General features: G+C 39.6%; 1 protein-coding gene across 1 annotated transcript in view; it reads left to right on the top strand.

The window, feature by feature from the left end:
• The window catches only part of TMEFF1 (transmembrane protein with EGF like and two follistatin like domains 1), a 147,636-nt gene that overhangs the window by 64,706 nt on the left and 67,641 nt on the right, over positions 1-15,289 (top strand). The window contains exon 4 of the mRNA XM_021004617.2: positions 10,008-10,034. Coding sequence (XP_020860276.1) covers positions 10,008-10,034 — 27 coding nt within the window. The remainder of the gene's footprint in view (positions 1-10,007; positions 10,035-15,289) is intronic.

Below are 15,289 nucleotides of genomic sequence, written 5' to 3'. Positions count from 1 at the left end.
CTTATAATATAGAATTATCAATCAGAACTGGCCAGTGTAGCAATCATGTCTGTCTTTGTCTTCCATTTTTTGGCCTTCATAATCCTTCCTTATCCCTACTGAGAGGAGAGAGGAGAGTTTCATTATTTGTCCTCTGGTAATTGTATTAAACCTGAATTTTATTTTTTTCTGTGTTGTTTTCATTTATTTGCTTATAGTTGTATATGTTGTTCTGGTTCTTCCTTTTTCACTCTGCATTAGTCCATGGAGATCTTCTCATGTTTCTCTGAATTCTTTACATTTATCATTTCTTATGGCATGATAACATTGTGTCACATTAGTATACTACAGTTTATTCAATCATTCCTCACTTTGGTTGTAATTTTTTACTGCCATAAAAACATGAATACCATCAATATTTTTGCATATGTGAGACCTTTCTTTTTGTTTTAATTTTCTTGACCTACATGTCCAAAAGTGGGATTTGTGGGTCAGTAGAGATGAATAGTTTAATCTTTTCTTTCATAACTCCAAATTATTTTTGAGAATAGTTTTTACCAGTCTTCGGCTTCAACAACAGGATGTTAGTGTGTCTGACTTCCCACAGCCCCTCCAACACTGACTGTTTCCATCTTATATTATCTTTGCCAATTTAATGGATATGAGACAAAACCTCAGAGTTGTTTTAATTTTATTTTCTCTGTTACTGATGATTTGGAGTGTTTTTCCAGATGGTTGTTAACAGTTCACATTTCTTGGTAGAGTTGTGAACTGATCCAACCATTCTGCAGAGCAATTTGGAACTTTGCCCAAAGGGTTATAAAACTGTGCATACCCTTTGACCCAGCAATACTACTAGGTCTGTATCCCAAAGAGATTTAAAAAAAAGAAAAAGACCTATGTGTACAAAAGTATTTATAGCTGCTCTTTTTGTGGAGGCAAAGAATTGGAAATTGAGGGGATGACCATCAATTGGAGGAATGGCTGAACAAGTTATAGTATATGATTGTGATGGAGTACCATTGTGCCATAAGAAATGATGAGCAGGATGCTTTCAGAAAAATCTGGAAAGACTTACATGAATTGATTCAAAATGAAGTGAGCAGAACCAGGAGAACATTGTACATAGCAACAGCAATATCGTATGATAATCAACTGTGAATAACTTAGCTATTCTCAGTAATATAATGATCCAAGACAATTCTAAAGAACTTATAATGAAAAATGTTATCTCTCTCCAGAGAAAGAACTGATAGAGTATGCATGCAGATCAAAGCATACTATTTTGTACTTTATTTTTTGAGGTTTTTGTCTGTGTTTTCTTTTACAACATGACTAATATGTAAATATTTTTAGCATGACTGCACATGTATAATCTATATTAGTCAATATTAATGAGAGGGGGTAGGAAGGAAGGAGAGATTTTGGAACTCACTTTAAAAAGATGAATGTGAAAAATTGTTTTTGCATATAATTATAAAAATATTAATTAAAAAACAGTTCACATTTCTCCTGTTGGAAATATTTCTCCATATCCTTATTGGAGTTTGAGGGAAAGAAGAGGAAAGCAGGAGATGATGCCAAGGGATTTTGAGATGAAGAGAAGGGTAGAAGAAGGAGCTGATATCAAATAGCTTCAATTTTCTCAATAATTTAAGAAATAGGGTCCTCAGCTAAGAGATTTTGGGGGAGAGAAAGATGTGTGAAGTTTAAGGAGAGGGGAACTGGAATAGTTTCAGAGGAGAGTGAAACTGGGAAACAATTAGAGAAGAGTAAAAAGATTGCCGTGCTTCACCGATGGCCTGGTGGGAGGACATAAATCTGTATATTCAGTAAATTCAGTAAACACAGCTGTGTGACTTCCTCCAGTTCTGTTCCACAGCATGTGAGTAGGAGTGGAGGAGATGTGTGATATGACTTATGCAGGGCTGCGATTTGGCAAGCGGTGAATAGTGATGGGAAAAAGGAGTGAAGAATTCAAGAATTGATTACTTTGTGGAATTCAATTAATTAGCTATCTGGTGCCGGATGGAAAAGGAGGAAGGTGAAGCCAGAGCAGTGGTAGTGGTCTGAGAAAACACTGAGGGATGGAGGAATGGGAGGTCATGATGAAAGCAAAGAATGGGTTGAGGAGGGTTGAGGAAGGGAAAGAGATAGAATGATAGGAGGTTATAGTCAGATAGAAGAATGTCAGATTTTTTTTTTAAGGAAGTAGGAAGTAGAATACTTGTGTATAAAAGATGTGACCATACCTGTGTGTGCCTGAGGTGAAGTCGAATAGGTTGTGGGTTTTTAAAAGCCTGAGAAACTGGGAGATTGTGTAGAAGTCAGTGGGTGTATAGAAATGGGGTAAGTGGGCAGTGCTGGTAAGATGGTCCAAAAGTCAAAGCCAGAACCAGATCTAGAAGGCTCAGTTGGAAAACCTGCTCTGAATTCAGAAGCAGTGAATCCAAAGTCAAGAGGAGTCTGCATAGAGCAGATTTAGGAGAACTACGCAGTGGGAAGAACGTGATGTTGTTGCCAAGTCATTTTCAGTCATGGCCAACTCTTCATGATCCCATTTGGGGTTTTCTTGGCAAAAATACTGCAGTGGTTTGCCATTTCCTTCTCCAGTTCATTTTACAGATGAGGAAACTGAGGCAAACAGGATGAAGTGACTTGCCCAGGGTCACACTGCTAGTAAGTATCTGAGACTGGATTTGAATTCAGGAAGATGAGTCTTCCTGACCCCATATCCGGCATTCTATCCACTGCGTCAACTAGCTGCCCCAAAGAATGTGATACCTTAAACTATAATAATTTGGTTCATACAAAGTCTGCCCTTGATGTTTCTGCACTTTCTCTGTCCTCTGCACACTCAAGCTCTGCTCTCATTATATCCTCTGACAAACACCAGGGACTGGTTTCTAACCATGGCTACTCCACTGACTCCTGCTCTAAGGAGACCATCCTGATACTCTCTTAAAGACAGAGGGATGGGGGCAGCTAGGAGGCACAGTGGATAGAGCACTGGTTTTGGAGTCAGGAGGACCTGATACAGCTCGGACACATATCTGTGTGACCTTGGGCAAGTCACTTAACCCTGATTGCCTCACCAAAAAAAAACTGCAAACAAGACAGAGGGATGTCTTCATTCTGGTCATCTGTGAACCCTCTAGGCCTCATTGCACAGCTACCACTTACTTATTTCAGGTCTATCCTTTCTATTGTATTTTACCATTAGTTACCTGTCAAAAGGGTGATGATAAGCCACAGAGAAATGAATTTTTCCTTGTAGAGCTTTGTAATGTGTGGTCCAGGGATTAGAAATTGAGAAATTTTATTTCAGAAAAAGTGGAACAGTAGACTATAAAACTGAAAAATATTCTGTAGAAACAAGCAGGTCATCTCAGTGGTAATGGTGAGTTTCTTACAGGCAAACAAATAAGTCATCTTAGTACCTCCACAACTGTCAAGATAGTGTCTTGTTCTTGGAATGGAGGCAGATCAATGACAAAGTTTGAGACACTGATCACCAGAAGCTCTAGGGATTTGAAAGGGAGGTAGTAGTCCTGAAGATTTTCCTATCAGGTCCTTGACCTTACATGTCTAGCTGACTTTACATAAAATGTGTGGCCCCTAAAAGCCATGTTTTTAACAACTCTACATGCTTTGTAGCTGATCTATCTTGGTACAGTCATAGTATTTTTTCATCTGGGCTTCTCCAAGTGGCATATATAGGTGGGAGTATGGATACAGGAAACTGTCAGAGATGGAGCCCCCTTCCGAGTAGGAGTACCCCATAATTATGGTAGTTACAGTCTTGTTTTTACTACTGTCCACAGGATCAAAGGATCATAGATTTAAAGCTGGAAGTGGCCTTACAGGTCACGGCCATCCTTCTCTTCCTTCCCCTTGGTCCCAATTTGTGGATAAATAAACTGAAGCTTTAAGAGGTTAGTGATTCGACCAGGATCATGCCGTTAGCGTCTGAGGCAAGATTTTAACTCAGGTCTTCCTGACTCCAAGTCCAGCGCTCTGTCTCCTGTTCACTATGTCTAGACAAGTTTGCGTAACAGCCAAGTTTTCTGTCCGCAGGTGTACTTGGGAAGTCAGATTTTCAGCTCTCACTCTGTATTCTAGAATCTCCTCATTGCTTGTAGCCTCTGGGGTTATAAGCTTTCCTAAAATTGAAACAATCAGAGAACAGTGTGCTATTTCATATTGGGTGCTATTTCAGTTTGAACACTTAACTGCAAGTGCTTCAGATTTCTGTGAGTGGTTTCCAGGAGGATTTGGGATAGGACTTCCTCTAGGTCAAGGTTGCTTTACCTGGGGTCCATGCACCCCGAAACAAACAGGGCATCCATAACCTTGGATAGGAGCATGCTGCATCTTTATTTCAATATAATTGGTTTCCTCTATAATCTTATATTTTATATTTTTTTCCGTTATTATTCTGAGGAGAATCTTGTTGGCTTTGCCAGACTGTCCAAGTTTTGGGCCTGGGATGACACACAAAAACGTTAAGAACCTCTGTTCAAGGTGCTGCTCCCAGACCTCAAATACTGCTTTACAGAGAGACGTTCTTTCCCACATCATATTATTCTGTTTTACTCAGAGCAATTTCTAGTGTTATGCATGTGTCCAGGATACGGCATATTAAGGGTCAGATTGAAAAATATGGCTCTTTTGATATACTCTGGAAAGGTCAGCTTCTATGATAAATGGTAGATAAGATTTGGGGGTATTCCAGAATGGAGCCTTTCTTGGAATTCATAAAAAATATTTTCTACCACATTGAACCACAGAAAAGCTTTCAAGTTTTTCAGTAGAGTGATGAGGTATACAATCAGGGAAGGAGGGAAGGGAATAATTATTTATATAGCACTTACTAGCCACCGTGCTAAAGGCTTTATTGTCTCATTTGATGCTCACAACAGTGCTGGGAGGTAGGTGCTATTATTATTATTCCCATTTTACAGATGAGGAAACTGAGGCAAACAGCAGTGAAGTGATTTGGCCAGGGCCAGTAAGTGTTTTAGGTGGGACTTGAACTCAAGTCTTCCTGACTTCAGGCCCAGTGCTCTATCCACTGCTCTACCAGCTCCCTCTTTATCAAGATGGAGAACCTAGGGGCAGCTAGGTGGTGCAGTGGATAGAGCACTGGCCCTGAAGTCAGGAGGACCTGAGTTCAAATCCGGCTTCAGACCAAACACTTGACATTTAACTAGCTGTGTGACTCTGGGCAAGTCACTTACCCCCAATTGCCAAAAAAAAAAAAAAAAAAAGATGGAGAACCTGAAGATGACCCAGAAGTGGTAACCTGTGAAGCCCAGGAACTACTAAAAGTCATTTGTTTGGCGTGAGTTTCTTATTTCAATATAGAAGCTACCTTATGTGGAAGATCCTTACCCCTTTCCAGGCTATATGTGCCCTATAAACTCTGTCTCTTTCCTGTTAAACTACATTGGTTTCCCAGAAGGCCACTGTTCATGGCTGTGGACTAGTACTGTCAAGAATGACTGATGGTTCTATATTTGGTCCCAGTGGTAAACCAGCATGTCATTCAAGTAGACTCTCTCACTCCCCACCCCCAGGGGAGTAGGTCTTTTGGAAGATGACATTTATAAGCCTCTGGAAGCTTGCCAGAGCTTTTACATTGTTTGAAGGGCATGGCAATATTCTTAAACTGGTCATCCCAGGCCCAAAACGCAATTTTTCTCCTCATCATCCTCCCTTATGTGAATTATATTGTAGGTCCAGTTTTGAGCACACAGTTGTTTAGTCTAAACTAATTTAACAGGTTTGAGATTATTGGTAGGAATAGTTCAGTAGTCATGAGGAAAGCAAAAATCCAAGGAAAATAGATCTAGTTTGATTGTCAATGTCAGAGAAGGCTCTATGGAAAAGGTGGCATTTGATCTGGGTCTTGAATGGTAGGTAGGATTTCAATAGATGGAAATGGTAGAGAAAGTTACTCCAGATAAACCAAATATTCTTCTTTTTAAAAAATTGTTTATTTTTAACATTCATTTGTTAAAAATCTGATTTCCAAATTCTCTCCTTCCTTCTAGCCCCCCCCATTAAGAAGGCAAACAATATAATACCTGTTATACATATGAAATCATGGAAAACATATTTCCATATTAGCTATTTTGCATCTGAAAAAGAAAGAAAAATAAGAACATGAAAGAAAGTATGTTTTAGTCTGTACTCAGAGTTCTTCTGTTCTCTCTCTAGAGATGAATAGCATTTTTCATCATGGGTTCTTTGGGATTGCCTTAGATCATTGTCTTGATCAGAATAGCTAAATCTTTCACAATTATCATCATTACAATATTGCTGTTACTGTGTACAATGATCTCCTGGTTCTGGTCACTTTGCTAAGACACCTAGGTCTTCCCAAGTTTTTCTGAAACCATCCTGCTCATCATTTCCTGCAACACAATATCATTCCATTCCATATACTACAACTTATACAGCCATGTAAAGGGAATGTTATGAGCAAAGAAATGGAGGCATGAAAACACAGGGCACATACAGGGGATGAGAAGTAGTTCATTTGGGGGTAGAAATGTCGATTAGCAGGCATGGAGTCATTTGAGATAAGGCTGAAAAGGTAGAATGGTAGCAGATTATGGAAAATTTTGAACGCCAAGACTCAAGGGTTGAGACTTTATTCAGGAGGCAATCAAAAGATGTTGAACCAAAGAGTGACATGACCAGATCATGCATGAAGAAGATTAATCTGGCATCAGTCCAGCTTTGGTTCTGGGGAGAAGCCTTACTAGGCATTTTTTTATTTACACATGCTGTAATTAATTGGTAGAGCTCTGTTATGATTCATTATGCCTGACTGACGGCCATGGAGCTGACACAGTTGCTCCCTCCAGCAGCAGCAGAAGGGGCTCATTTGTTGTGGGACACAGCTGGGGTGCCTGTGAGTGACTGCCCACACCCCGCTGCTCCAGGCCCTCCCGATCAGCGGTAGCAGTCCTGCCATTGTTATGAAACCCAGCACTTGACTTGACTCAGCTTTCCTGGGGAGTCATTTCCACAGCAGTATCTTGGAAGAAGACGCCACCAACAAGCTTGTGTTTGATTCACTCTGCTAGGGAATGGCTCTCTGTGGTCAGACCTGTCCTCTCCCCGTGTTGTGCATGTGTGTTCCTTTCCAGGCTGGTGCTCTTGCATTTGCTCACATGTCTAGTTTGTTGTGTCCCTGGGAGAGTATTGATCCCTAGTTGCAACCTTCTAGCCTATGTATGCCTGAATGGAGGTAGGAAAGATTCACGACAGGAATCAGACTTGCCCACACTATTGGGCTCAGTGATCTCTGATGCCCACTGGGTTTAGGCTAGTCTGGGTGGCTGGATGACTGAGAAGGTGGTCCTAATGCCCCATCTGCACATCTAACAGTAGCAGGGAAGAGATGGTACCTTCACACTGAATCTCTTCCTGATTGTAGAGTCATTGTAGCAAGATGCTGGTAAAGTCTACTCCTGACTGTCTCAAGGCTTTCAGGGTAAATGAAGCCTTACCCAGTCCTCCTGAATCTTGGTGCTTTCCCTCTGAAGCTCCACCCAATTTATCCTGTCCATATTTTGTATGCACATAGTTGTTTACATCAACAGTCAGTTAATAAGCATTTATTAAGCACCTAGTGGGTGCCAGGCACTGTGCTAGGCACTGGGGAGACAAAAAGAGGCAAAAGACAATTTTTGACCTCAAGGAGCTTGCAGTCTAATGGAGGAGACAGCATACAAACAAATATGTACAAAGCAAGCTAAATACAGGATAAGTGGAAGATAATTCAGAGAGAGGGAAGGCACTAAAATTAAGAAGTCTTCCTGTAGAAGGTAGGATTTTAGTTGGAACTTAAAGGAAGCCAGTGGTCAGAACAGAGAAAGAAGAGCTTTGCAGGCATGAGGGATGTCAGAGAAAATGCCTTACAGGGTCAAGAGATGTACTCAGAGTGAGACTGTGAGGTATTTTTTACCTTTCATTGCATCCCCAGTTCCTGGTACATAGTAGGTGCTTAGTAAATGCTAGTTGACTGAATAAAAATGTCTTTTAATGCATAAACCCTTTGACATTGTACAATTTTGGATGCTTCCATGCTGCCCTGGCTGCACATGGCCAGAATGCGACACGTGTATATATGTACATGTGTATGTGCACATATTTGTGTGTCAACCCTATAGCTAAAGTTTGCCTGGTGGCCACCACCGCTATACACTGATTGTACATTTCTCAGGTGCTATAAAGGAGCCAGGTTATAAAGAGCTTTAAATGACAGAGGACTTTATACGTGATCCTGAGGTAGCAAGGGCCCACTGGATTTTATGGAATGTGTATATGTATTGTGTGTTGGGGGTGGGAGGAGGGGGAAGCAGTGTGATGTGATCAGACCTGTGCTTTGGGAAAATCACTGTGGCAGTGGAGTGAAAGATGGCTTGGAATAGAGAAACACTTAAAGCAGGGAAACCGGTTAAAAGGCTTTTGTAATAGTTCAGGTAAGAGGTGATGAAAGGTAGCTAGGTGTCTCAGTGGCTAGAGTGCTAGGTCTGGAGTCAAGAAGACCTGAACTGAAATCTAGCCTCAGATAGTTACTGGTTGTATGACCCTGGGCAAATCACATAGCCTCTATCTGTCTCAGTTGCATCATCTATAAAGTGGGGATAAGAATAGCACCTACTTCCCAGGGCTATGATGAGAATCAAATGAGATAGTATTTGTAAAAGCACTTGGCAAAGTTCCTGGCACATAGTAGGCACTTACTCTCTTCCTGGTGGCTAGGTTTACTTGGGAAACAAAATTACTGAACAAAGCCTTGCTTAACCGGTAAAATAAGAGTTAAGTAAGTTGGATATGGTTCATGGGTATTTTTACCAGTTTACTAGGTTTCCTAATCAACTTCCTTTGTCCACTTTAGGGATGTTACTACTTAATAAACTGGCAAATATACTGGGCAGTACTACGTAAACACTAACATGTTATTTACTATCCCCTCTTTGATTTTTTTTTAAGATTTCATGCTTATCACCTTCTGGTTGCATATATCACAATGTCCATTTTCTTCATTTCCTTGTATTTTTTGCTGTTTTGTAATTGCCAAGTTTTTAGCAAATTATGTAATATATATGACATTATATAATTATGTATTATATAGAATTTTATGTTAGCTTCTTACATGTGATACATAGGGAGATACTTTAACCTGATTGATAGCAAATCAATTATGAGTTACGCATCCTTTTGAGAATGATTTTTTGAAGGCTGCTTATTCATCACATGTAGATTTTAGTCACAGAGCATAATATTTTCTGGCCTAAGTGACTTGTCCTTTTCCTCAAACATCACTTTTCCTAGACTTGGGGCTCGTCTATATTTGGACCTGCAGCCTTCTGTCACTGACTCTTTTGATAAGAGGTATATGGAAGAGGGGGCAGCTATGTGGTGTAGCAGAGAGGGTCAGGCCTGGAGTCAGGAAGACTCATCTTTCTGAGTTTAAATCTGACCCTCAGACTCTTGCTATAGATGTGTGGCCCCGAGCAAGTCACTTAACTGTCTTTGCTTTGGTTTTTTCATCTGTAAAATGAACTGGAGAAGGAAATGGCAAATCACTCCAGTATCTTTGCCTCAAGAAAACCCCAAATGGAGTCACAAAGTCAGATGTGACCCAAAAAATGACTGACCAGCAACAAAGGAGCTGGACACATTTTCTTTTCCTCCTCTATGCCTAGGAAAACATGTTAATTGTACTTTTCTAAGCTTCGAGAGGAGATGAATCTAAGCTTCTTCAAATGAATTGTTTTTTATAATTATAATTTATCTTTGTTTAAGAAAAGTTTAAAAAGGGAAACTTTTCTGTGCTACTGAGGAATATCCTAATTTAGTTTAGTAGGTAAAGAAGTAAATGTGAGACTGGAAATCATATTTTGTTTTTTGATAGCATCAGATCATCTCCATAGATGAAAAACTTAGGAAGAAAGAGCAGTATTTCCAGGTACAATGTTAATATTTGTGTGGTTTCTTTTTTCCAGATAATGGCTCTGGCTCTGGAGAAGGAGGTAAGTAACAATTACATCTGTTTTATTTTAATAAAAGTATACTTGTATGATTATTTTTTAATCTAAGAAATGTTAATAAGCCAAAAGTCGTCCTTTGTAATCCTATTAAAATGAACAGTCTTCAATGGAATCTTCCCAACAATCAATTAGAACTGAATGCCTTACCTGGGTAGGTAATGAATTCCCTTTCATCGTAGGTTTTGAATTGGAGGGAGAATGATTATTTATTGGAAATGCTATGCAAAGACCTCAGGATATACACAACTTGCACTGGACATAAGCTAGCAGACCTAAAATAGAGTTTCTGATGCTTCTGAACAATATGAGGAAGTCAGTCTTTCGGGGCCTCAGTTTCTTCATCAGTAAAGTGGGTGCTTATACTACTTACCTCACAGGGTCAGTATAAGAAAAGCACTTTGTAAATTTTTAAGATTTTATAAATGTAAGTTATTATTATTGAGGAGGGGAAAATTCATGTTTCATGTAGGAATAAGACTGTAGATGACACCTGAAGTCACCTTCAGCGCCAAGATTCCATAATCTTAGGTACTCTCCACACATGAGAGATTCGAATGTTTCTCGCATTGGCAGAAATTGAAATTATAAAGTTTGTTGCTTGGGCAATAGTTAGAAAAAACTACACAGAGAAAAAAACCACAGAGTTAAAGAGTTCTGAAAGTGGGAGAAGAAGAATTAAGGAAGAATGTACTGATAGGTAATATATAAGACATAGAATTAGGAGAACTCTGGTGTTAACTGGGCATAAAAAAGAGGATTTAAAATCAACTCTAGAGGAATCTTGATTTTAATTAGAGTACTCAAGCAGATGACTCACAGATATTTTAACAAGCAAGCAAGTGAACTGATTTTTTTCAGTGATTGAGGAAGCCAAATGTTTCCCAGAAAAGCTCCATGATAGAGGAATGGGCAGGTTTCTATAGCATTAACAAAATTGAAAACTATAACCTTAGGCTAAGCGTAATCAGTCAACAGCCAGCATATTTGTTGGGCATCCATTGTGTGCAAAGTGCTTATTGGTTATTGGATGAAGCACAGAAGTCTATGCCTGAAGAAAATTCACTTCAGGGAATCATACTTGGGAGAAGTAATAATAAATTATGGTAATGATCCTTTCAACAATATTATAAATACAACTCTCCTGAGAGAAAAGTCATATTCTTGCCATAAAGAACTTGAAAGGAATCCTGAGAGTCTGTTGGAGGCGGCTAACAGTTCTAACAAATCAAGTGAAATGGCAGATGTAAAATACTTTGAAAAGTTGGAAGGGCTTAACAAATTTAAGGTATTTTTAAAAATAATTAATATATGTCACACATACAAACCCACTTGGGAAGAACAGCTAAAAGTATAAAATTCAAAAGAGAAATAAATGAGCTCTGAGGATTCTTGGGTTCAGAATTCAGTGAGAATCTAATCTAATATCATCAAAAGAGAGTGAAACATTTGCCATCAAAATACATAATGAAAGCCAGAAGCAATGGCAGTCAGACTTGGTTCCATATGCTTCTCCAGTCTCTCACAGATGTGTATCCCTGATTTTATAGCAGAGGCCCACGTAAATAAGGAAGGTTTTACCAGGTCAGAAGATCAACACCTACTTCCCCAAACACTGCTTTTATCCCCCAGGTACTGGGTTCCCCATCATCATGTGAGGATTCATTCAGGCTATTGTAAAAAAAAAAAAGTCTATTTGACTTGGGCCTACATGGCTCTGGGTTTTCTTCCTCTTCTGCTCTACAACCTTGTATCTTCCTGCTTCTAATGAGGTGGGGTTTTTTTTGTTTTCCATATAGTTAAATATCTTTTGCCTTTGAGGGTGTTTCCTTATTAAGTCTGAATTTAGGGTGGGTCATAGAGGGCCTGGCCAAAACCGTTATAGGAATGAACTTATCTAAACTTAATGTTCTCCCACTGATGCTCTATAGCTGTGAATTATGGAACACCATGATCTCAGAAGAGTGAAAATTATAAATAACCCTCAAAGTGAAGGAAAAATGCAGGGTCAACATAATTAGACCTGTAGTATATTAGTGAAGATGGCTTTGGGAGAGCAGGGGCATAGAACACACCATTGAGGATGTGTATAATTAGAAAAGGAGGTAGACCAGTAAACAGAATGAAACACAGAACACCAACAACTCCAGTGCAGCATTGGTACTGCCAAGGAGAAGCATGGTACAGTGAGGGAAAACCAAACCAAACCAAACCACTGGATTTAGAATGTGAAGATCTGGGTTCAAAACTTGGTGGATGCTACCTGGGACATTTTGTGTAAGTCATTTAATTTCGATAAGACTGTTATCTGTAGGAGATAAGGGTCAAACTAGGTGATCCTGGGTGTCAGTCCTGCACTCTGACAAGACAGTTCAGTCTCAGTGACATCTTATTGGTTATCTTGTAGGTTATGTCCCCACTCAGAATCTTTCCTGAGAAACTCATCTCTCAAAGGGGCCTCAGCTGCCCTGGAAGCACGTAGTCTAGCAAAGGGGTTGAATGTATATGTATAACCATTACCATTTTGTTTAAAAGAATAAGGTGTACATAAAGGACTCATCTGAGCATTTAAAGCAATTCAGAAAGCCTTTCCCATTGAGCTGTGTTACCTTTATCAGGTGACAGCTAGATAGCACAGTGGATAAAGTGCTGCTCCTAGAGTCAGGAAGACTCATTTTCCTGAGTTCAAATCTGGCCTCAGACACTTATTAGCTATGTGGCCCTGGGCAAGTCACTTAAATATGTTTGCCTCAATTTCCTCATCTGTAAAATGAGCTGGAGAAGGAAATGGGAAACTACTGCAGTATCTCTACCAAGAAAACCCTAAATGGGGTCACAAGGGGTTGGACACAACTAAAAACAACTAAACAACAAAACCTTTACTAGGGTTTTAGCAAATTGTCCCCACAAACTCAGAGCATTAAAAAGAGAATAGCAACCCATATGGCACCTCTTCTCAGCCTCTGCTTGGCACGTGTGGTGCAGTATAAGGCCTCATCCCTAGTCTAAGTTAACTTATAATTCAAAGAGGAAAACACGACAAGTACATTAAAATGTATACATAAGAATACCTAAATATGTATAGCATAGCTCTGCCTGTATAATTATGCAATATTAATTGTAGCTAGATTGTACATAATTACTAAGGCAATGCTAGCATGGATGGAGCTATCAACACCATAGAATCTTCTAGCTGGGGAGGATCTCAGGAGGTCATCTGGTCTACTTTCCAGCCTTCGGGCAGGTAATATACTTATGAGGGGATAGTTAGTGTGATAGTTAGGCTTAATGGAAGAGGCAAGTTTTGATTAGAGTTATTAAAAGAAGGGACGGCAGTGTTGTGGTAGAGAAGGGGTGAGCATTACAGACTGGCAGGCTGGCATGAATGCAGGTTCAGGACAGGGCAGAAGAGGGAGCAAGAAGGTCACATGTAGGAGGGGTTGGCAAGGGTGGGTTTGTTTGGAGTAAGCAGAGAATCCAAACCAGGGAGTGACATCAGGTGAGGGCATTTTGATAATATAGGACAGAGATTCTTAACCTTTCTTAACCCCTTCGATTGTCTGGTGGAGCCTCTAGGTCCATTCTCAGAATGTCTGTTGCTTACATTAGTAAGCAAAGTTCATGCTAACCTCATTTAGAGGTCAGTGGAAATAAAGATGCAATTTTTCCCCCCATCCAAGTTCATTGTTGGTCAGTTATTTCAGTCATGTTCAACTCTTCATGACCCCATTGGGGGTTTTCTTGACAAAGATACTGGAGTAGTTTGCCATTTCCTTCTCTGGCTCATTTTACAGATGAGGAAACTGAGGCAAAGAAGGTTAAATGGCTTGCCCAGGGTCACACACTAGTAACTCTCTGAGGTTGGATTTGAATTCAAGACTTCCTGACTCCAGGCCCAGTGCTCTATTCACTGCTCCAGCTCGCTGCCCTCCAAGTTCATGGACCCTGAAATCTTTCAATAGGGACTTTACAGGGAGGGTCTATAGAACCCTGGTTAAGAATTCTTGGTATAGGCCAGTTGATGAAGGACACAGACATATGTTCCTGCATCATTTAAATATAGAGTTTTTCATTCAAAAGCCTTTGGGACTTTTTTTTTGTCACTTCATTCAGCCAACAAATATTTCTTGAGGGTATTAAGTATAAAGTACCGTGTTAAGCTGCTATTTTGAGGAGCAGAGATGTGTGAGTAAATAGTAAACAAACAAGCTTCCTGAAAAAAAGTATACACCTATTTTTAGGTTTAATCTGCATCATAATACTTTCTTAATCCTCTATATATTTTAGAAATGAGGCCTTTATCAGAAAGACTGGTTGTAAAAATTCTTTCCCAATTTTCTACCTTCCTTCTAATCTTAGTTGCATTGGCTTTGTTTGTGCAAGAACTTTTCAGTTTAATGTATTATTACTTCATTGTCTGTGGTGCCTTTTAGCAGGATGTAGTTTCCTTCCTTATCTCTTTTGATTAGATCTATTTTTGCTTTTGCTTTATCTGAGATCAGGATTGCTACCCCTGCTTTTTTACTTCAGCTGATGCATAATATATTCTGCTCCAGCCTTTTACCTTTACCCTGTATGTGTCACTCTTTTTCAAATGTGTTTCCTGTAAACAACATATTGTAGGATTATGGTTTTTAATCCATTCTGCAATCCATTTCCGTTTTATGGGAGAGTTCATCCCATTCACATTCACAGTTATGATTACTATCTGTGTCTTTTTCTCCATCCTTTTCCCCCCATTTATGCTTTTCTTTCTCCTTTTTCCTTTCTCCCCTTCACTAGTGTTTTGCTTTTGACCACCGCCTCCTTCAGTCCCTTCCCCCTTTTATTATCCCTTTCCCTTTTCTTCCCCTTTAGTCTTACTGCTGCTTCCCTCCCTTCTTTCCCCCCCTTTTCTTTCCCCCTCCCTTTTCTTTCCCCTTTTCCCTCCTACTGCCTATAGGGCAAGTTAGATTTCTATACCTAACTGATTATATTATGCCCTTCTTGAGCCTAATCTGATGAGAGTAAGGTTCAAACAATGCTCCCCCCCCTTTCCCTCTGCTGTAATAGGATTTTGTGTCTTTTCCTGTAATGTAATTTACCCTTGTCTGCCTCCTCCTTTCTCAGTACCTTTTCTAAGATTAGATTGATCCACTTATTTGGATCCATTTAACCCACTTGATTAGATTTTTTTTTATCATTACATCAAAGTCAACTAATATCCACCCTCTTTATGTATACTCCTTTAACAAGGTGTA

The sequence above is a fragment of the Phascolarctos cinereus genome, unplaced genomic scaffold, assembly GCF_003287225.1.
Source record: "Phascolarctos cinereus isolate Bilbo 61053 unplaced genomic scaffold, phaCin_HiC Scaffold_4;HRSCAF=312, whole genome shotgun sequence".
NCBI lineage: Eukaryota > Metazoa > Chordata > Mammalia > Diprotodontia > Phascolarctidae > Phascolarctos > Phascolarctos cinereus.
The sequence above is the reverse complement of the archived record's forward strand: the minus strand, read 5'-3'. Positions and strand labels throughout refer to the sequence as shown.